Below are 23084 nucleotides of genomic sequence, written 5' to 3'. Positions count from 1 at the left end.
CAGGCACGTAAGCCTGTTACTAGAAAGATTTCCCATAAGATATGGCGTAAATATCTTTATTGGTGCGAATCCAAGGGTTACTCATGGAGTAAGATTAGGATTACTAGGATTTTGTCCTTTCTCCAAGAAAGATTGGAGAAGGGGTTGTCGGCAAGTTCCTTAAAGGGACAGATTTCTGCTTTATCTATTCTGTTGCACAAACGTCTGGCAGATATTCCGGATGTTCAATCCTTTTGTCAGGCTCTGACTAGGATCGGGCCTGTGTTTAGACCTTTTGCTCCTCCTTGGAGTTTCAATTTAGTTCTTAAGGTTCTTCAAGGGGTTCCGTTTGAACCTATGCTTTCCATAGATATTAAGTTGTTATCTTGGAAAGTTTTATTTTTAGTTGCTATTTTTTCTGCTCGCAGAGTTTATGAGCTTTCGGCTATAGAATGGGATTCTCCTTACCTTATTTTTCATTCCGATAAGGTAGTGTTACGTACCAAACCTGGTTTTCTTCCTAAGCTTGTTTCCAACAAAAATCTTAATCAGGAAATTGTTGTTCCTTCATTGTGTCCCAATCCTTCTAAGAAGGAGCGTCTGTTACATAACTTGGACGTGGTCCGTGCCCTGAAGTTTTACTTGCAGGCGACTAAAGAATTTCGTCATTCATCTTCATTATTTGTTGTTTTTTATGGAAAACGCAGGGGCCAGAAAGCTACGGCTACCTCTTTCTTTTTGGCTGAAGAGCATCATCCATTTTGCATATGAGATTGCTGGACTGCAGCCTCCTGAAAGAATTACGGCTCATTCTACTAGGGCTGTGGTTTCCTCATGGGCATTTAAAAATGATGCTTCTGTTGAACAGATTTGCAAGGCTGCAACTTGGTCGTCTCTTCACACTTTTTCCAAATTTTACAGATTTGATACTTTTGCCTCGTCTGAGGCTGTTTTTGAGAGGTTCTTCAAGCAGTGGTGCCTTCCATTTAGGTTCCTGTCTTGTCCCTCCCTTTCATCCGTGTCCTATAGCTTTGCTATTGTAATCCCATAAGTAAGGATGAAATCCGTGGACTCGTCATATCTTGTAAAAGAAAAGGAAATTTATGCTTACCCGATAAATTTATTTCTTTTACGATATGACGAGTCCACGGGCCTCCCTGTCGTTTTTCTAAAGACAGGTTTTTATTTTTGTTAAACTTCAGTCACCTCTGCTCCTTGGCTTTTCCTTTCTCTTCCTAACTTAGGTTGAATGACTGGGTTGGGGGAGAAGGGAGGAGCTATTTATGCAGCTCTGCTGTGGAGCTCTTTGCCTCCTCCTGCTGACCAGGAGGCGATATCCCATAAGTAGGGATGAAATCCGTGGACTCGTCATAAAAGAAATACATTTATCAGGTAAGCATAAATTTCCTTTCTCTTGTTAAGTGTATCCAGTCCACGGATCATCCATTACTTATGGGATATTCTCCTTCCCAACAGGAAGTTGCAAGAGGATCACCCACAGCAGAGCTGCTATATAGCTCCTCCCCTAACTGCCATATCCAGTAATTCTCTTGCAACCCTCAACAAAGATGGAAGTCATAAGAGGAGAGTGGTGTTTTATACTTAGTTTATTTCTTCAATCAAAAGTTTATTTTTAAATGGTACCGGAGTGTGCTGTTTATCTCAGGCAGTATTTAGAAGAAGAATCTGCCTGCATTTTCTATGATCTTAGCAGAAGTAACTAAGATCCATCGCTGTTCTCACATATTCTGAGGAGTAAGGTAACTTCAGAGAGGGAATGGCGTGCAGGTTTTCCTGCAATAAGGTATGTGCAGTTAATATTTTTCTAGGGATGGAATTTGCTAGAAAATGCTGCTTATACCGGATTAATGTAAGTAAAGCCTTAAATGCAGTGATAGCTACTGGTATCAGGCTTATTAATAGAGATGCATACTCTTATAAAAATGTAATATAAAACGTTTGCTGGCATGTTTAATCGTTTTTATATATTTGGTGACAAAACTTATTGGGGCCTAGTTTTTTTCCACATGGCTGGTTTGATTTCTGCCTAGAGACAGTTTCCTGAAGCTTTCCACTGTTGCAATATGAGTGGGAAGTGCCTATTTTAGTGCTTTTCTGTGCAGATAAAAATACTGACAGAGACATTCAGCTTCCCTCTGCATGATACAGGACATCTCTGAAGGGCTCAAAAGGCTTCAGTCGTGTTTGAGGAGGGTAACAATCACAGTAGACTGTGGCAGTTGTTGTGACTGTGTTTAAAAAAGTTTTTGTCATTTATTATTCATGTTTTTGTTATTAACGGGTTAATCATCCATTTGCAAGTGGGTGCAATGCTCTGCTGACTTGTTACATACACTGTAAAAATTTAGTTAGTGTAACTGCCTTTTTTCACTGTTATTTCAAATTTTGTCAAAATTTGTTTCTCTTAAAGGCACAGTAACGTTTTTTATATTGCTTGTTAACTTGCTTTAAAGTGTTTTCCAAGCTTGCTAGTCTCATTGCTAGTCTGTACAAACATGTCTGAAACAGAGGATACTTGTTCATTATGTTTAAAAGCCATGGTGGAGCCCCATAGGAGAATGTGTACTAAATGTATTGATTTCACCTTAAACAGTAAAGATCTGTCTTTATCTATAAAAGAATTGTCACCAGAGGGGTCTGTCGAGGGGGAAGTTATGCCGACTACCTCTCCCCACGTGTCGGACCCTTCGCCTCCCGCTCAAGGGACGCACGCTAATATGGCGCCAAGTACATCAGGGACGCCCATAGCGATTACTTTGCAGGACATGGCTGCAATCATGAATAATACCCTGTCAGAGGTATTATCCAGATTGCCTGAATTGAGAGGCAAGCGCGATAGCTCTGGGGTTAGACGAGATACAGAGCGCGTAGATGCTGTAAGAGCCATGTCTGATACTGCGTCACAATATGCAGAACCTGAGGACGGAGAGCTTCAGTCTGTGGGTGACGTCTCTGATTTGGGGAGACCTGATTCAGAGATTTCTAATTTTAAATTTAAGCTTGAGAACCTCCATGTATTGCTTGGGGAGGTATTAGCTGCTCTGAATGACTGTGACACAATTGCAGTGCCAGAGAAATTGTGTAGGCTGGATAAATACTATGCAGTGCCGGTGAGTACTGATGTTTTTCCAATACCTAAAAGGCTTACAGAAATTATTAGTAAGGAGTGGGATAGGCCCGGTGTGCCCTTTTCCCCACCTCCTATATTTAGAAAAATGTTTCCAATAGATGCCACTACACGGGACTTATGGCAGACTGTCCCTAAGGTGGAGGGAGCAGTTTCTACTTTAGCAAAGCGTACCACTATCCCGGTTGAGGACAGTTGTGCTTTTTCAGATCCAATGGATAAAAAATTGGAGGGTTACCTTAAGAAAATTATTATTTAACAAGGTTTTATTTTACAGCCCCTTGCATGCATTGCGCCTGTCACTGCTGCGGCGGCGGCATTCTGGTTTGAGGCCATCCATACAGCTCCATTGACAGAAATTGTTGACAAGCTTAGAACTCTTAAGCTAGCTAACTCATTTGTTTCTGATGCCATTGTTCATTTGACTAAACTAACTGCTAAGAATTCCGGCGTGTAGGGCGCTATGGCTCAAATCCTGGTCAGCTGATGTGACTTCAAAGTCTAAATTACTCAACATTCCTTTCAAGGGGCAGACCTTATTCGGGCCTGGTTTGAAAGAAATTATTGCTGACATTACTGGAGGTAAGGGTCATACCCTTCCTCAGGACAGGGCCAAATCAAAGGCCAAACAGTCTAATTTTCGTGCCTTTCGAAATTCCAAGGCAGGTGCAGCATCAACTTCCTCCGCTTCAAGACAAGAGGGAACTTTTGCTCAATCTAAGCAGGCCTGGAAACCTAACCAGTCTTGGAACAAAGGCAAGCAGGCCAGAAAGCCTGCTGCTGCCTCTAAGACAGCATGAAGGAACGGCCCCCTATCCGGCGACGGATCTAGTAGGGGGCAGACTTTTTCTCTTCGCCCAGGCGTGGGCAAGAGATGTTCAGGATCCCTGGGCGTTGGAGATCATATCTCAGGGATATCTTCTGGACTTCAAAGCTTCCCCTCCACAAGGGAGATTTCATCTTTCAAGGTTATCTGCAAATCAGATAAAGAAAGAGGCATTCCTACGCTGTGTGCAAGACCTCCTTGTAATGGGAGTGATCCATCCAGTTCCGCGGACGGAACAAGGACAGGGTTTTTATTCAAATCTGTTTGTGGTTCCCAAAAAAGAGGGAACCTTCAGACCAATTTTGGATCTAAAGATCTTAAACAAATTCCTCAGAGTTCCATCATTCAAAATGGAAACTATTCGGACCATCCTACCCATGATCCAAGAGGGTCAGTACATGACCACAGTGGACTTAAAGGATGCTTACCTTCACATACCGATTCACAAAGATCTTCATCGGTTCCTAAGGTTTGCCTTTCTAGACAGGCATTACCAATTTGTAGCTCTTCCCTTCGGGTTGGCTACAGCCCCGAGAATCTTTACGAAGGTTCTGGGCTCACTTCTGGCGGTTCTAAGACCGCGAGGCATAGCGGTGGCTCCGTATCTAGACGACATCCTGATACAGGCGTCAAGCTTTCAAGTTGCCAAGTCTCATACAGAGATAGTTCTGGCATTTCTGAGATCGCACGGGTGGAAAGTGAACGAGGAAAAGAGTTCTCTATCGACACTCACAAGAGTCTCCTTCTTAGGGACTCTTATAGATTCTGTAGAGATGAAAATTTACCTGACGGAGTCCAGGTTATCAAAGCTTCTAAATGCTTGCCGTATTCTTCATTCCATTCCGTGCCCTTCGGTGGCTCACTGTATGGAGGTGATCGGCTTAATGGTAGCGGCAATGGACATAGTGCCATTTGCGCGCCTACATCTCAGACCGCTGCAATTATGCATGCTAAGTCAGTGGAATAGGGATTACACAGATTTGTCCCCTCTGCTAAATCTGGATCAAGAGATCAGAGATTCTCTTCTCTGGTGGTTGTCTCGGGTCCACCTGTCCGAGGGTATGACCTTTCGCAGGCCAGATTGGACAATTGTAACAACAGATGCCAGCCTTCTAGGTTGGGGTGCAGTCTGGAACTCCTTGAAGGCACAGGGATCGTGGACTCAGGAGGAGAAACTCCTTCCGATAATTATTCTGGAGTTAAGAGCAATATTCAATGCTCTTCTGGCTTGGCCTCAGTTAGCAACACTGAGGTTCATCAGATTTCAGTCGGACAATATCACGACTGTGGCTTACATCAACCATCAAGGGGGAACCAGGAGTTCCCTAGCAATGTTAGAAGTCTCAAAAGTAATTCGCTGGGCAGAGACTCACTCTTGCCACCTGTCGGCAATCCATATCCCAGGCGTGGAGAACTGGGAGGCGGATTTTCTAAGTCGTCAGACTTTTCACCCGGGGGAGTGGGAACTCCATCCGGAGGTGTTTGCTCAATTGATTCATCGTTGGGGGAAACCAGAGTTGGATCTCATGGCGTCTCGCCAGAACGCCAAGCTTCCTTGTTACGGATCCAGGTCCAGGGACCCAGAAGCGACGCTGATAGATGCTCTAGCAGCGCCTTAGTTCTTCAACCTGGCTTATGTGTTTCCACCGTTTCCTCTGCTCCCTCGACTGATTGCCAAAATCAAACAGGAGAGAGCATCGGTGATTCTAATAGGGCCTGCGTGGCCACGCAGGACCTGGTATGCAGACCTAGTGGACATGTCATCCTTTCCACCATGGACTCTGCCTCTAAGACAGGACCTTCTAATACAAGGTCCTTTCAATCATCCAAATCTAATTTCTCTGAGACTGACTGCATGGAGATTGAACGCTTGATTCTATCAAAGCGTGGCTTCTCCGAGTCAGTCATTGATACCTTAATACAGGCACGAAAGCCTGTTACCAGGAAAATCTATCACAAGATATGGCGTACATATCTTTACTGGTGTGAATCCAAGAATTACTCATGGAGTAAGGTTAGGATTCCTAGGATACTGTCCTTTCTCCAAGAGGGTTTGGACAAAGGATTATCAGCTAGTTCCTTAAAAGGACAGATTTCTGCTCTGTCTATTCTTTTGCACAAGCGTCTGGCAGAAGTTCCAGACGTCCAGGCATTTTGTCAGGCCTTGGTTAGAATTAAGCCTGTGTTTAAACCTGTTGCTCCCCCATGGAGCTTAAACTTGGTTCTTAAAGTTCTTCAAGGAGTTCCGTTTGAACCCCTTCATTCCATTGATATTAAGCTTTTATCTTGGAAAGTTCTGTTTTTGATGGCTATTTCCTCGGCTCGGAGAGTCTCTGAGCTATCTGCCTTACAATGTGATTCTCCTTATCTGATTTTTCATGCAGATAAGGTAGTTCTGCGTACCAAACCTGGGTTTTTACCTAAGGTGGTTTCTAACAAGAATATCAATCAAGAGATTGTTGTTCCATCATTGTGTCCTAATCCTTCTTCAAAGAAGGAACGTCTTTTACATAATCTGGACGTAGTCCGTGCCTTGAAGTTTTACTTACAAGCTACTAAAGATTTTCGTCAAACATCTTCCCTGTTTGTCGTTTATTCTGGTCAGAGGAGAGGTCAAAAAGCTTTGGCAACCTCTTTCCTTTTGGCTTCGGAGTATTATACGCCTAGCCTATGGGACTGCTGGACAGCAGCCCCCTGAAAGAATTACAGCTCATTCTACTAGAGCTGTGGCTTCCACCTGGGCCTTTAAAAATGAGGCCTCTGTTGAACAGATTTGCAAGGCCGCAACTTGGTCTTCGCCTCACACTTTTTCAAAATTTTACAAATTTGATACTTTTGCTTCTTCTGAGGCTGTTTTTGGGAGAAAGGTTCTTCAGGCAGTGGTTCCTTCCGCTTAATCCCTGCCTTGTCCCTCCCATCATCCGTGTACTTTAGCTTTGGTATTGGTATCCCATAAGTAATGGATGATCCGTGGACTGGATACACTTAACAAGACTAAACATAATTTATGCTTACTTGTTAAATTTATTTCTCTTGTAGTGTATCCAGTCCACGGCCCGCCCTGTCATTTTAAGGCAGGTCTAAAATTTAATTAAACTACAGTCACCACTGCACCCTATGGTTTCTCCTTTCTCTGTTTGTTTCGGTCGAATGACTGGATATGGCAGTTAGGGGAGGAGCTATATAGCAGCTCTGCTGTGGGTGATCCTCTTGCAACTTCCTGTTGGGAAGGAGAATATCCCATAAGTAATGGATGATCCGTGGACTGGATACACTACAAGAGAAATAAATTTATCAGGTAAGCATAAATTATGTTTTTTTTCAGCATGCGAGTTTACCCGGCATAAGCACCTGGTCACATAAAGGCTAAGACTCTCTTTACAAAATACTGTGAGCTCATATGGTCAAACTTCAATAGCAGTGCGGGCAGTAAAATCAGCTGGGCAGTGCCCAGGGGAGAACACTGCAATGAGAGGGTACAACATAAATGTTTTTATTACTTTGGAAAATATGCATGATGTTGTTGTGTGTGTTTTTTTTTTTTTATTATAAAGAACAATGTATTTGGTGGTTTTTGATATTTTTAAAGAAAGATGTTGCTGTGGGGAAAGAAAATTGTGGGGTTTCTGCCGTTTTTATTAAGTATTTTTATTTTACTTTTATTTTTTTATATTCTTTTGTCAAATTTGTTCATTGTTGCTGCTGGTGTTTTTAAGGTTTTACTTTGTGGGAGATGAAGACCTTCTGGAAATTATAGGAAACAGCAAAAATGTGCCCAAGCTTCAGAAACACTTCAAGAAAATGTTTGCTGGTGTTTCCAGCATCATTCTGAATGAGGACAGCTCTGTAGTTCTAGGCATTTCATCCCGAGAAGGAGAAGAGGTAAAATACTGTCTCTAAAACTGAGAAAGGGAGAGTGAAACTCGCATGCATATGATGTGAAAACTGTCCTTGCTTCTTCCAGGTGATTTTTAAGACACCAGTTTCAATAACAGAACATCCTAAGATCAATGAGTGGCTTACTTTGGTGGAGAAAGAAATGCGAGTCACCTTGGCAAAACTGCTTGCAGAATCAGTGACGGAAGTGGAAATATTTGGAAAATCAACATCTATTGATCCTGCCACCTACATTTCTTGGATTGACAAGTATCAGGTTTGTAATTCTACGATTCTAATATATATATATATATATATATATAATCAAATGTAGAATAGAGGGCACTCATAGGATTTTGTTGTATTAAAGTGATATTTTTATTGAAAAAAGTGGTATCACACAAATCTTAGTTAACGTTTTGGCTCATACAGTGAGCCTTTCTCAAGACAATCTACAAATACAACATTTATAAATTAATCCTATGTACAAAAATTATACAAACAAATTGAAATAAAAGCCTATGACAGACTTACATTATCATTCACAACGCTTATCTCATTGTTTATGCCAAGCAATTAATACATTTTTTTCCAGCTTAACAAATTATACATGTATGAGATGGAAAACATTTACTCTCATACAGTATATTATTCTTAATGAGTGTACTGACACATCAATTGATGTGCTACCATTATTGTAACTAATGCATATAGTTCCCAATTTATCTGGAGCATGTTGCTCATAATTTTAGTATTCTAGTGCAGTGTTAGTGTTGGCTATTTTGGATAACATCCTGTCAGTAAACCTTTTTTATAGCAATAAATGTATGTAATATATATATATTTTTTTCTTGATAGATTTAATTATTTATTAATTACATTTATTCTAGGCACAACTTGTGGTCCTTTCAGCACAGATTGCTTGGTCAGAGAATATGGAATCTGCCCTTAACACAATGAGCAGTGGAGGTGGTGACTACAGTTCAATGCAGTCTGTGCTTACCAATGTGGAAGCAACTTTGACTGTTTTAGCAGACTCTGTTTTGATGGAACAACCTCCTCTGCGCAGAAGGAAGCTGGAGCACTTGGTAGGTTACCTCATCATGGTTTCTGTTCTAGATAGATTACTTATATACTGTTTCTTATAAAATTTCTTATAAAATTTAGACCCTAAATTACTATCTTAAAGGGACATGAAACCCCAAAATTTATACAATTTTAAATAATGTTTCAATTGACTTGTTATCTAATTTGCTTCATTCTCTTAATATCCTTTCCTAAAAAGAATACCCATGTAGGCTCAGGTGCTGGGAGCTAGCTGCTGATTGGTGGCTGATCATATATTTCTGTACAGATCCCAGTAGTGCATTGCTGCCCCCCCCCCCCCCCAAGGATACCAAGAAAATTAAAGAAAACTGATAATAGAAGTAAATCGAAAAGTTGATTAAAATTGTATACTCGGTCTGAATTTTGAAAGAAAAAATTTTGCGTTTCATGTTCCTTTAACCCCTTCCTGCCCTTAGGACGTTCTATGCCAACTGCACTGGACTTTAACGCCCTTAGGATGGCATAGAACGTCCTAGCCTTTTGGCTGTACTGAAGCCAAAGGCGCTTCCCGAATGGGATCGCGGGCTGGAGGGCGTGCCTAGCTTCACTTTGTTCCGATGTAGACAAATAAGTCCGGCCGGGAAGGGGTTAAATACCTCTTGCTTAATAATATACCATATGTAAATAGAAAAAAGGTTTCTGGTGGAATAATTTAATAACTAAAAACGGTTTGGCTCCACAGATTACAGAATTGGTTCACCAGAGGGATGTGACAAGAATCCTAATTAAGAGCCGAATTGACAACCCAAAGTCCTTTGAATGGTTGAGCCAAATGAGATTCTACTTTGACCCCAAACAAACAGATGTTTTGCAGCAGCTCTCAATTCAAATGGCAAATGCAAAGTTCAACTATGGCTTCGAGTACCTGGGAGTCCAAGATAAGCTTGTACAGACACCTCTCACAGATCGCTGCTACCTGACAATGACCCAGGCTTTGGAAGCCAGGCTTGGAGGATCACCATTTGGTAAAAAAAAAACCTTATATGCAGCAAAGTAGAATTTTAATCTATTTTTAACATATATCCAAATTCTTGTAAGTCTATTTAGTGATTTATCACATTTTTAATTGACGGCCCTTTTTTCACTAATATCTTGATTTGTGTATTTTTAAAGGTTCCTTTTTTTTTTTTTTAATTGATTATAATTAAATTAACACATTTTTCTAAACAGGTCCTGCAGGTACTGGAAAAACTGAATCTGTGAAGGCCCTTGGACACCAGCTTGGTCGTTTTGTTTTGGTTTTCAACTGTGATGAAACATTTGACTTCCAGGTGAAGGATTTTTACATCAGTATTTGCTATTCAATTGTATCTAAGTTTTTTGAATTGATCATAATTTACTCACCTTTTGATTGGTCTTTCCATTAGGCTATGGGACGTATTTTTGTCGGCCTTTGTCAAGTCGGAGCCTGGGGCTGCTTTGATGAGTTTAACAGACTTGAGGAGCGCATGTTGTCTGCAGTTTCTCAACAAGTGCAGTGTATTCAGGAGGCTTTAAGGGAACATTCCAATCCAAATCGTGACAGAAGTACTTTATCTTACATTTTCTTTTTTTTTGACTAAAATTTCCTCTAATAGGCCTAAAAGTTTAGCATATATTACTGCAACAGGAATACAAGTACATGCATGCCCATTTTAATTAGGTTTCAGTTCTTCATTGTGCACATAAAATGTATTACCTACCTCCTTATTTGTTAACGTGGAGATCACGAAATATCTTCTCAATACTTGATAAACTGAACCAGCACTAAAAACAATCAGACATTATTCCTTTAGTGTTTTTATTATATATATATATATATATATATATATATATATATATATATATATATATATATATATATATATATATATATATATATATATATATTCATTAAAATTATGGAGGGAGATAATAAAAAACTGAAATTAAAATCCTCCATGTCTCAAAATTAAATCAATGTAAATATTTGCATAAGAAATTAGCACATCTAGGCAAGTATCCCCGCATGCTTTTCCCCAGAAATTCTTAATATACAATGTTTCCAATGCACCAGAGAATTGTGGTTAAGATATGCAAATTAGATATGCAAATTCTGTTTTTTGAAACAAAAAACAGAGAATTTGCATATCTTGCCCACAATTCTCTTGTGCATATTAGTGAAAAAAGGGCCGTCAATTTCTGGGGAAAAGCATGCGGGGATACTTGCCTAGATGTGCTAATTTCCTATACAAATATTTACATTGATATAGAGATATATATATATATATATATATATATATATATATATATATATATATATATATATATATATATATATATATATATATATATTCTCAAAATAATAAGAGTATTGCATTGAGCAATGATACTTTTTTTTTATTGGACTAACTATACAATTATAAGTTGACAAGCTTATCAAGTATTGCTCCAGACTTAGGCGCTGTTTATGTATGTGTGTGTATGTATATGTATACATATATACACACTATAAAATGTCAGGTTTCTGTGATGTAAAAAATGAGACAAAGTTAAATCATTTTAGAACTTTTTACACCTTTAATGTGACCTATAAACTATGCAACTCAATTGAAAAACAAACAAATCTTTAAGGTGGAGGGAAGTAAACAAAAAAAAACTAAAATAATGTGGTTGCATAAGTGTGCATATAACTGGGGATGTAGCTGTGTTCAGAATTAAGCAATCATATTCAAAACCATGTTAAATAAGAGTCATCACACACCTGCCATAATTGTAAAGTGCCTCTGTTTAACCCCAAATAAAATTCAGCTGTTCTAGTAGGTCTTTCCTGACATTTTCTTAGTCACGTCCTACACAAAAGCCATGGTCCGCAGAGAGCTTACAAAGCATCAGAGGGATCTTATTGTTAAAAGGTATCAGTCAGGAGAAGGGTACAAAAGAATTTCCAAGGCATTAGATATACCATGGAACACAGTGAAGACATCAAGTGGAGAACATATGGCACAACAATGACATTACTAAGAACTGGATGTCCCTCCAAAATTGATGAAAAGACGAGAAGAAAACTGGTCTGGGAGGCTACCAAGAGGCCTACAGCAACATTAAAGGAGCTGCAGGAATATCTGGCAAGTACTGGCTGTGTGGTACATGTGACAATCTCCCGTATTCTTCATATGTTTGGGCTTTGGGGTAGACGGCAAGATGGAAGCCTTTTCTTACGAAGAAAAACATCCAAGCCCAGCTAAATTTTTCAAAAACACATCTGAAGTGTCCCAAAAGCATTTGAGAAAAGGTGTTATGGTCTGATGAAACCAAGGTTGAACTTTTTGGCGCAAAAACAACACTGCATACCCACAGTGAAACATGGTGATGGCAGCATCATGCTTTGGGTCTGTTTTTCTTCAGCTGCAACTGGGGCCTTAGTCAAGGTAGAGAAAATTATAAACAGTTCCAAATACCAGTTAATTTTGGCACAAAACCTTCAGGCTTCTGCTAGAAAGCTGAGCATGAAGAGGAAATTCATCTTTCAGCATGACAACGACCCAAAGCGTACATCCAAATCAACAAAGGAATGGCTTCACCAGAAGAAGATTAAAGTTTTGGAATGGCCCAGCCAGAGCCCAGACCAATCAAAAATCTGTGGGGTGATCTGAAGAGGGCTGTGCACAGGAGATGCCCTCGCAATCTGATAGATTAGGAGTGTTTTTGCAGAGAAGAGTGGGCAAATCTTGCCAAGTCAAGATATGCCATGCTGATAGACTCATACCCCAAAAGACTGAGTGCTGTAATAAAATCAAAAGTTGCTTCAACAAAGTATTAGTTTAAGGGTGTGCACACTTAACCATATTTAATTTTTTTATTTTTACTTCCCTTCACCTAAAAGATTTCAGTTTGTTTTTCAATTGAGTTGCATAGTTTATAGGTCAGATTAAAGGTGGAAAAAGTTCTGAAATTATTTATCTTTGTCTCATTTTTTTACATCACAGAAACCTGACATTTTAACAGGGGTGTGTAGACTGTACGTATATGTGTGTGTGTGTGTGTGTGTATATATATGTATGTATGGTGTGTGTGTATGTATGTGTGTGTGTGTATATATATATATATATATATATATTTTTTTATTTTTTTTTATTTTTTTATATATGCCAAATCTTATATTTTATTTTTGTTATTCATATTAATGCTGTTATGAATTTCTGCAGCACATACAATCACATGTGAACTTCTGAACAAGCAAGTTAAAGTCAGTTCTGACATGGCGATCTTCATCACCATGAATCCCGGATATGCTGGAAGATCCAACTTGCCTGACAACTTAAAGAAACTGTTCAGAAGCTTGGCCATGACTAAGCCAGATCGCCAGTTGATTGCTCAAGTCATGCTGTACTCCCAAGGTTTCCGCAGTGCTGAAGTTCTTGCCAACAAGATTGTGCCATTCTTCAAGTGAGTGCACTTATCCTGCTTTTGCTAGGTAGAATGGGTTGCCAGTAATAATGGTAGGGAGACCCCCCCCCCCCACTGTCTTGTGTAAAATGGTGACTTAATTTAGATTGGTAAAATCGACATACAATGTCATTTATACATATCCAGAAACAGTGAGCATGTGAGCAGCGCTCAAAAGAACAGTCTCCTCGGCTTCGGTACAGAGCCCACACTGAAATACAGCCGTCTTCACGCCAGTGCGCATACGCACTTCAGTATTCCTTACTCCGGCTCAAAGAAATGTCGTCACCAGTGCTCACCTCAAACAGGAGTACTCCATCAACGCTCCAATGACAGAAGAAATCAAAAACCAAAGAAGCAGCACCCGGGAATACAATGATCCAATGAGTCTCCAAGGACAGCGTGGGTAAAAGCAAAAATCACTCTCTTTTTTTTTATTAACAGCACAAAAACAAAAATTGCACAAAGTACAGACCACCAACTAAAAATATGGATGTTAAATTATTTGTGTAAAATTATGTGTTTAACATTATATTTAACTGAAGTTTATAAGTCAGCAGTAATATGACTGTCTAGCATTTTAATTCACGTGTCTCCTTATATACTATTCAAGTATTTCTCCAACATAGGTGTGTCCGGTCCACGGCGTCATCCTTACTTGTGGGATATTCTCTTCCCCAACAGGAAATGGCAAAGAGCCCAGCAAAGCTGGTCACATGATCCCTCCTAGGCTCCGCCTACCCCAGTCATTCTCTTTGCCGTTGTACAGGCAACATCTCCACGGAGATGGCTTAGAGTTTTTTAGTGTTTAACTGTAGTTTTTCATTATTCAATCAAGAGTTTGTTATTTTCAAATAGTGCTGGTACGTACTATTTACTCAGAAACAGAAAAGAGATGAAGAATTCTGTTTGTATGAGGAAAATGATTTTAGCAACCGTAACTAAAATCCATGGCTGTTCCACACAGGACTGTTGAGAGCAATTAACTTCAGTTGGGGGAACAGTTTGCAGTCTCTTGCTGCTTGAGGTATGACACATTCTAACAAGACGATGTAATGCTGGAAGCTGTCATTTTCCCTATGGGATCCGGTAAGCCATGTTTATTACGATTGTAAATAAGGGCTTCACAAGGGCTTATTTAAACTGTAGACTTTTTCTGGGCTAAATCGATTGATTATTAACACATATTTAGCCTTGAGGAATCATTTTATCTGGGTATTTTGATATAATAATATCGGCAGGCACTGTTTTAGACACCTTATTCTTTAGGGGCTTTCCCCAAGCATAGGCAGAGTCTCATTTTCGCGCCGGTGTTGCGCACTTGTTTTTGAGAGGCATGGCATGCAGTCGCATGTGAGAGGAGCTCTGATACTTAGAAAAGACTTCTGAAGGCGTCATTTGGTATCGTATTCCCCTTTGGGTTTGGTTGGGTCTCAGCAAAGCAGATACCAGGGACTGTAAAGGGGTTTAAAGCTTAAAACGGCTCCGGTTCCGTTATTTTAAGGGTTTAAAGCTTCCAAAATTGGTGTGCAATATTTTCAAGGCTTTAAGACGCTGTGGTGAAAATTTGGTGAATTTTGAACAATTCCTTCATGTTTTTTCGCAATTGCAGTAATAAAGTGTGTTCAGTTTAAAATTTAAAGTGACAGTAACGGTTTTATTTTAAAACGTTTTTTGTACTTTCTGATCAAGTTTATGCCTGTTTAACATGTCTGAACTACCAGATAGACTGTGTTCTGAATGTGGGGAAGCCAGAATTCCTATTCATTTAAATAAATGTGATTTATGTGACAATGACAATGATGCCCAAGATGATTCCTCAAGTGAGGGGAGTAAGCATGGTACTGCATCATTCCCTCCTTCGTCTACACGAGTCTTGCCCACTCAGGAGGCCCCTAGTACATCTAGCGCGCCAATACTCCTTACTATGCAACAATTAACGGCTGTAATGGATAATTCTGTCAAAAACATTTTAGCCAAAATGAACCCTTGTCAGCGTAAGCGTGGCTGCTCTGTTTTAGTTACTGAAGAGCATGACGACGCTGATATTAATATCTCTGAAGGGCCCCTAACCCAATCTGAGGGGGCCAGGGAGGTTTTGTCTGAGGGAGAAATTACTGATTTAGGGAACATTTCTCAGCAGGCTGAATCTGATGTGATTACATTTAAATTTAAATTGGAACATCTCCGCATTTTGCTTAAGGAGGTATTATCCACTCTGGATGATTGTGAAAATTTAGTCATCCCAGAGAAACTATGTAAAATGGACAAGTTCCTAGAGGTGCCGGGGCTCCCAGAAGCTTTTCCTATACCCAAGCGGGTGGCGGACATTGTTAATAAAGAATGGGAAAGGCCCGGTATTCCTTTCGTCCCTCCCCCCATATTTAAAAAATTGTTTCCTATGGTCGACCCCAGAAAGGACTTATGGCAGTCAGTCCCCAAGGTCGAGGGAGCGGTTTCTACTTTAAACAAACGCACCACTATTCCAATAGAGGATAGTTGTGCTTTCAAAGATCCTATGGATAAAAAATTAGAAGGTTTGCTTAAAAAGATGTTTGTTCAGCAGGGTTACCTTCTACAACCCATTTCATGCATTGTCCCTGTCACTACTGCCGCATATTTCTGGTTTGATGAACTGCTTAAGGTGCTCGATAGTGACTCTCCTCCTTATGAGGAGATTATGGACAGAATCAATGCTCTCAAATTGGCTAATTCTTTCACTCTAGACGCCTCTTTGCAATTGGCTAAGTTAGCGGCTAAGAACTCTGGGTTTGCTATTGTGGCGCGCAGAGCGCTTTGGTTGAAATCTTGGTCGGCTGATGCGTCTTCCAAGAACAAGCTACTAAACATTCCTTTCAAGGGGAAAACGTTGTTTGGTCCTGACTTGAAAGAGATTATCTCTGATATCACTGGGGGTAAGGGCCACGCCCTTCCTCAGGATCGGCCTTTCAAGGCAAAAAATAGACCTAATTTTCGTCCCTTTCGTAAAAACGGACCAGCCCAAGGTGCTACGTCCTCTAAGCAAGAGGGTAATACTTCTCAGGCCAAGCCAGCTTGGAGACCAATGCAAGGCTGGAACAAGGGAAAGCAGGCCAAGAAACCTGCCACTGCTACCAAGACAGCATGAAATATTGGCCCCCGATCCGGGACCGGATCTGGTGGGGGGCAGACTCTCTCTCTTCGCTCAGGCTTGGGCAAGAGATGTTCTGGATCCTTGGGCGCTAGAAATAGTCTCCCAGGGTTATCTTCTGGAATTCAAGGGACTTCCCCCAAGGGGGAGGTTCCACAGGTCGCAGTTGTCTTCAGACCACATAAAAAGACAGGCGTTCTTACATTGTGTAGAAGACCTGTTAAAAATGGGAGTGATTCATCCTGTTCCATTAAGAGAACAAGGGATGGGGTTCTACTCCAATCTGTTCATAGTTCCCAAAAAAGAGGGAACGTTCAGACCAATCCTAGATCTCAAGATCTTAAACAAATTTCTCAAGGTCCCATCGTTCAAGATGGAAACCATTCGAACTATCCTTCCTTCCATCCAGGAAGGTCAATTCATGACCACGGTGGATTTAAAGGATGCGTATCTACATATTCCTATCCACAAGGAACATCATCGGTTCCTAAGGTTTGCATTCCTGGACAAACATTACCAGTTCGTGGCGCTTCCTTTCGGATTAGCCACTGCTCCAAGGATTTTCACAAAGGTACTAGGGTCCCTTCTAGCGGTGCTAAGACCAAGGGGCATTGCAGTAGTACCTTACCTGGACGACATTCTGATTCAAGCGTCGTCCCTTCCTCAAGCAAAGGCTCACACGGACATTGTCCTGGCCTTTCTCAGATCTCACGGCTGGAAAGTGAACGTGGAAAAGAGTTCTCTATCCCCGTCAACAAGGGTTCCCTTCTTGGGAACAATTATAGACTCCTTAGAAATGAGGATCTTTCTAACAGAGGCCAGAAAAACAAAGCTTCTGGACTCTTGTCGGATACTTCATTCCGTTCCTCTTCCTTCCATAGCTCAGTGCATGGAAGTGATCGGTTTGATGGTGGCGGCGATGGACATAGTTCCTTTTGCGCGCATTCATCTAAGACCATTACAACTGTGCATGCTCAGTCAGTGGAATGGGGACTATACAGACTTGTCTCCGAAGATACAAGTAAATCAGAGGACCAGAGACTCACTCCGTTGGTGGCTGTCCCTGGACAATCTGTCTCAAGGGATGATGTTCCACAGACCAGAGTGGGTCATTGTCACGACCGACGCCAGTCTGATAGGCTGGGGCGCGGTCTGGGGATCCCTGAAAGCTCAGGGTCTTTGGTCTCGGGAAGAATCTCTTCTACCGATAAATATTCTGGAACTGAGAGCGATATTCAATGCTCTCCAGGCCTGGCCCCAGCTTGCGAGGACCAGGTTCATACGGTTTCAATCAGACAACATGACGACTGTTGCGTACATCAACCATCAGGGGGGAACAAGAAGTTCCCTAGCGATGGAAGAAGTAACCAAAATTATTCTTTGGGCGGAGTCTCACTCCTGCCACCTGTCTGCTATCCACATCCCAGGAGTGGAAAATTGGGAAGCGGATTTTCTGAGTCGGCAGACATTGCATCCGGGGGAGTGGGAACTCCATCCGGAAATTTTTGCCCAAGTCACTCACCTGTGGGGCATTCCAGACATGGATCTGATGGCCTCTCGTCAGAACTTCAAAGTTCCTTGCTACGGGGCCAGATCCAGGGATCCCAAGGCGGCTCTAGTGGATGCACTAGTAGCACCTTGGACCTTCAAACTAGCTTATGTGTTCCCGCCATTTCCTCTCATCCCCAGGCTGATAGCCAGGATCAAGCAGGAGAGGGCGTCGGTGATCTTGATAGCTCCTGCGTGGCCACGCAGGACTTGGTATGCAGATCTGGTGAATATGTCATCGGCTCCACCTTGGAAGCTACCTTTGAGACGAGACCTTCTGGTTCAGGGTCCGTTCGAACATCCGAATCTGGTTTCACTCCAGCTGACTGCTTGGAGATTGAACGCTTGATTTTATCGAAGCGAGGATTCTCAGATTCTGTTATCGATACTCTTGTTCAGGCCAGAAAGCCTGTGACTAGAAAGATTTACCACAAAATTTGGAAAAAATATATCTGTTGGTGTGAATCTAAAGGATTCCCTTGGGACAAGGTTAAGATTCCTAGGATTCTATCCTTCCTTCAAGAAGGATTGGACAAAGGATTATCTGCTAGTTCCCTGAAGGGACAGATTTCTGCCTTGTCGGTATTACTTCACAAAAAGCTGGCAGCTGTGCCAGATGTTCAAGCCTTTGTTCAGGCTCTGGTTAGAATCAAGCCTGTTTACAAACCTTTGACTCCTCCTTGGAGTCTCAATTTAGTTCTTTCAGTTCTTCAGGGGGTTCCGTTTGAACCCTTACATTCCGTTGATATTAAGTTATTATCTTGGAAAGTTTTGTTTTTAGTTGCGATTTCTTCTGCTAGAAGAGTCTCAGAATTATCTGCTCTGCAGTGTTCTCCTCCTTATCTGGTGTTCCATGCAGATAAGGTGGTTTTACGTACTAAACCTGGTTTTCTTCCAAAAGTTGTTTCTAACAAAAACATTAACCAGGAGATTATCGTACCTTCTCTGTGTCCAAAGCCAGTTTCAAAGAAGGAACGTTTGTTGCACAATTTGGATGTTGTTCGCGCTCTAAAATTCTATTTAGATGCTACAAAGGATTTTAGACAAACATCTTCCTTGTTTGTTGTTTATTCAGGTAAAAGGAGAGGTCAAAAAGCAACTTCTACCTCTCTCTCTTTTTGGATTAAAAGCATCATCAGATTGGCTTACGAGACTGCCGGACGGCAGCCTCCCGAAAGAATCACAGCTCATTCCACTAGGGCTGTGGCTTCCACATGGGCCTTCAAGAACGAGGCTTCTGTTGATCAGATATGTAGGGCAGCAACTTGGTCTTCACTGCACACTTTTACCAAATTTTACAAGTTTGATACTTTTGCTTCTTCTGAGGCTATTTTTGGGAGAAAGGTTTTGCAAGCCGTGGTGCCTTCCATTTAGGTGACCTGATTTGCTCCCTCCCTTCATCCGTGTCCTAAAGCTTTGGTATTGGTTCCCACAAGTAAGGATGACGCCGTGGACCGGACACACCGATGTTGGAGAAAACAGAATTTATGTTTACCTGATAAATTTCTTTCTCCAACGGTGTGTCCGGTCCACGGCCCGCCCTGGTTTTTTTTTTTAATCAGGTCTGATATTTTATTTTCTTTAACTACAGTCACCACGGTACCATATGGTTTCTCCTATGCAAATATTCCTCCTTAACGTCGGTCGAATGACTGGGGTAGGCGGAGCCTAGGAGGGATCATGTGACCAGCTTTGCTGGGCTCTTTGCCATTTCCTGTTGGGGAAGAGAATATCCCACAAGTAAGGATGACGCCGTGGACCGGACACACCGTTGGAGAAAGAAATTTATCAGGTAAACATAAATTCTGTTTTTGTATATGAAATGTTTATTATTTTTTCCTTTCTCATATCATGATATGCTCAATAGGTAACAGGTGTTGCATTTCTTTAGCATTCAATTGATTGGTGTTTCACATAAGAGGGAGGGGTTTAGAGTAGTATATATATATATATATATATATATATATATATATATATATATATATGTATATTTAGTCATTTGCCTTATGTTGGTCATTGAGAAAGTAATATGTAAATTTCTTACGAAACATGTTTGACCATATTTTTTGTTGGTGGTCTGTACTTTGTGCAATTTTTCTTTTTGTGCTGTTAATAATAGAGTGATTTTTGCTTTTACCCACGCTGTCCTTGGAGACTCATTGGATTATTGGATCATTGTATTCCCGGGTGCTGCTTCTTTGGTTTTTGATTTCTTCTGTCATTTATACATAGCCTACTATACTGCATGCCAATAAGATGACAGCTGTGCAGCAGCGCATAAAAAGGCAAGAGTGAATTAAATTTCAGGACTTGTTATCCGCACCCATAAAACAGAAGTCTTGCAAGATGAGCTCCATTCTTCTGCAGTAGAATGGAGCAGAAAAAATGTCTTTCTAATCTGTTGGGATAAGCTCTAATTTAAGAGTTAGCTGTATGTTTGCAGGAGAGACTTAATCAAGAAAGTAGATTTTTAGTAAATGACGCCTGTTTCCATACCAATTTTAGTGACCATGTTTGTATTATTGAACAGTAGGTTTTGTATATTGAAGACCATAGAAATTTATATTTAATAGTTGAATGCTGTAAGGTTTACATATAATGTTCTGTGTGCTCACCAGCACAACAGTTACTGGGATGCACAGTTGCTAAAACTCTAATTCAGTATTGCTATGTAAAATACTGTAAACAATATATAAATAGAACCTAAAAAAAATGCCAAATCAGGTTGATGATTGTAACCCAGATTTTGTCCCCAGGTTGTGTGATGAGCAACTGTCCTCACAGAGTCACTATGACTTCGGTTTGCGAGCACTAAAGAGCGTCTTAGTGAGCGCAGGCAATGTAAAGAGAGAGAGAATTCAGAGGATAAAGAAGGAGAAGCAGGAGCGAGGGGAAGTTGTCGATGAAGGAGATGTTGCAGAACACTTGCCAGAACAAGAAGTATGGCAATTTTTACTCATTTTGTTTAAAGGGAATCTGTTCATTTTGGTGACTGTACATAACATTTTGTGAAGAAATTCATAGGCAAGCATATTTTTAGGATTAAAGGGACATGAAACTAAACCTTTTCTTTTATGATTCAGATATACTATACAATTTAAAAAAACTTTCCAATTTACTTCTATTATGTGACTTACTTTGTTCTTTTTGATATCCTTTGTTGAAAACATACCTAGGTAGTCTTGGCAGCTAGCTGCTTAGTGGCTGCACATATATCTCTTATTTGTTTTCTGATGTGTTCATCTAGCTCCCTATGGTGCATTGCTGCTCCTTCAATAAAGGATACAAAGAGAATAAAGCAAAACTAATTATTGAAGTAACCAGGAAAGTTGTTTAATGTATGCTTTATTTCAGGGGTGTCAAACTCATTTGAGTCGCAGACTATTTTCCATACTAGTGGAACTCTTATTGGGCCGCACACTACTTATATTGCTAAACATAGCAGTGGTGTTTGCTATAACTGTATACAAAAGATTGTGTTCGGTAACTCCTAATTAACTTACTCTGGTTTGATTAAATGCGCGCTAATGCTTTTAAGAAAGTGATAAACCTGCTCTATCTGGTTGCCCTCCCACAGCGTCAGTGCTATTTTTTCTCTAGCAACCCTGTTCCGGGCACACTCAGTTTAGCATGCGCATAGTATAACATTTCCTTTGCATTATAAAGAGTGGATCGCAATGCTGTCGGCATAGTGACCCACTGTTTATATAGCGATAGACCTATACCTGTTAAAATAAAATAAATACATATAAAATATATATTTATCAAATATAAAGTATGTAATTTTAGTTAAAGAAAATTATTGAAAGGAATGGGCAAAAATGATGTGTGAAATCAGTGCTACCATAGTAATGAACACATATAAAGAAGTGCTGCATGTGCCAAATAAATCATTATGTACCTACCCGTGTTTTTGTTTTTCCTTTTAATAACAATGTTACTTGTTAAAGACTGAGGGGTTTTAATGATCTAGCTACCATAGCGAAGCTGCTCACTATAGAACAAGTGAATCGCAAAGCCAGAACAAAGTCATTACGCAGGCCGCTAGTTTGACCCCGCTGCTTTATCTGAATCATGAAAGAAAAATTGTATGTTTCATATCCCTTTTTTAATGTGCATTAGTTTTTAGGAACATATTTCTTTAAAAATGTACTTGAAATCTTGTTAGGTAGTGTCTCTCTCTGTCTCTGCTTTAGCCTGTTGTATCCATACATATTCTGAACATTTCAATACTTAACGGATACTAAACCTATTTTTTTTTTTTTCTTTCATGATTCGGATAGCCCATGCAATTTTAGACAACTTTCTAATTTACTCCTATTTTTTCTTCTTCATTCTCTTGGTATCTTTATTTGTAAAATTAGTAATGTAAGATAAATGTAGCCACCAATCAGCAAGCGCTACCCAGGTGCTGAACCAAAAATGGTCTGGCTCCTAAGCTTTTATTCCTGCTCTTCAAATAAAGATACCTAGAGAACAAAGAAAAAAATTATATTAGGAGTTAATTAGAAAGTTGCTTAAAATTGCCTTCTCTATCTGAATCATGAAAGGAAAAAAATCTGGGTTTAGTATCTTTTTAAGTATTGAAATGTTCAGTATATACAGGGATACAACAGGATAAAGCAGCTAGTTCCAATGACAAAATAAAGCTAAAAACGTTATTTGTATTTAATTTAAAATACTCCAGTACACTGTCCTTTTAACACCTGTATTGCCAACATGGTTTATTACTGGGTTCTGTTCATGTATATAGGCCCCTCCTGGTTTAATATTTAGGTGCTGCCACTAGTTAGCATAAAATGATGCTTAAAGAAAAACTTGTACTTGGAAAATATTTAGTTTAGGAACATCCTTGCCAAGTTTTTAAATGCTGAAATCAAACTATAATCTTAGTAGCCCAAAAAAATAAGCTTTTAAAACCTTTGTCCATTTGTGCAAAATAAGAAATTTGTAACCTTTGTACTGCAAAGTGTTGAAATACTTGTTTCTAGCATTAGTTACTTGATATTTTACCTTTATTTCTAGAAACAAAAATAGTATTATTTTTATGAACATCTTTTGTG

General features: G+C 40.1%; 1 protein-coding gene across 1 annotated transcript in view; it reads left to right on the top strand.

Moving 5' to 3' along the window:
* DYNC1H1 (dynein cytoplasmic 1 heavy chain 1) overlaps positions 1-23084 on the top strand; it is a 163615-nt gene that overhangs the window by 34630 nt on the left and 105901 nt on the right. The window contains 8 exon segments of the mRNA XM_053697444.1: positions 7670-7835; positions 7918-8106; positions 8720-8917; positions 9619-9901; positions 10107-10207; positions 10304-10463; positions 13103-13343; positions 20778-20961. Coding sequence (XP_053553419.1) covers positions 7670-7835; positions 7918-8106; positions 8720-8917; positions 9619-9901; positions 10107-10207; positions 10304-10463; positions 13103-13343; positions 20778-20961 — 1522 coding nt within the window.

This window comes from Bombina bombina, chromosome 1, assembly GCF_027579735.1.
Source record: "Bombina bombina isolate aBomBom1 chromosome 1, aBomBom1.pri, whole genome shotgun sequence".
Taxonomy (NCBI): Eukaryota; Metazoa; Chordata; class Amphibia; order Anura; family Bombinatoridae; genus Bombina; species Bombina bombina.
This window is presented reverse-complemented; position numbering and strand designations above follow the sequence as displayed.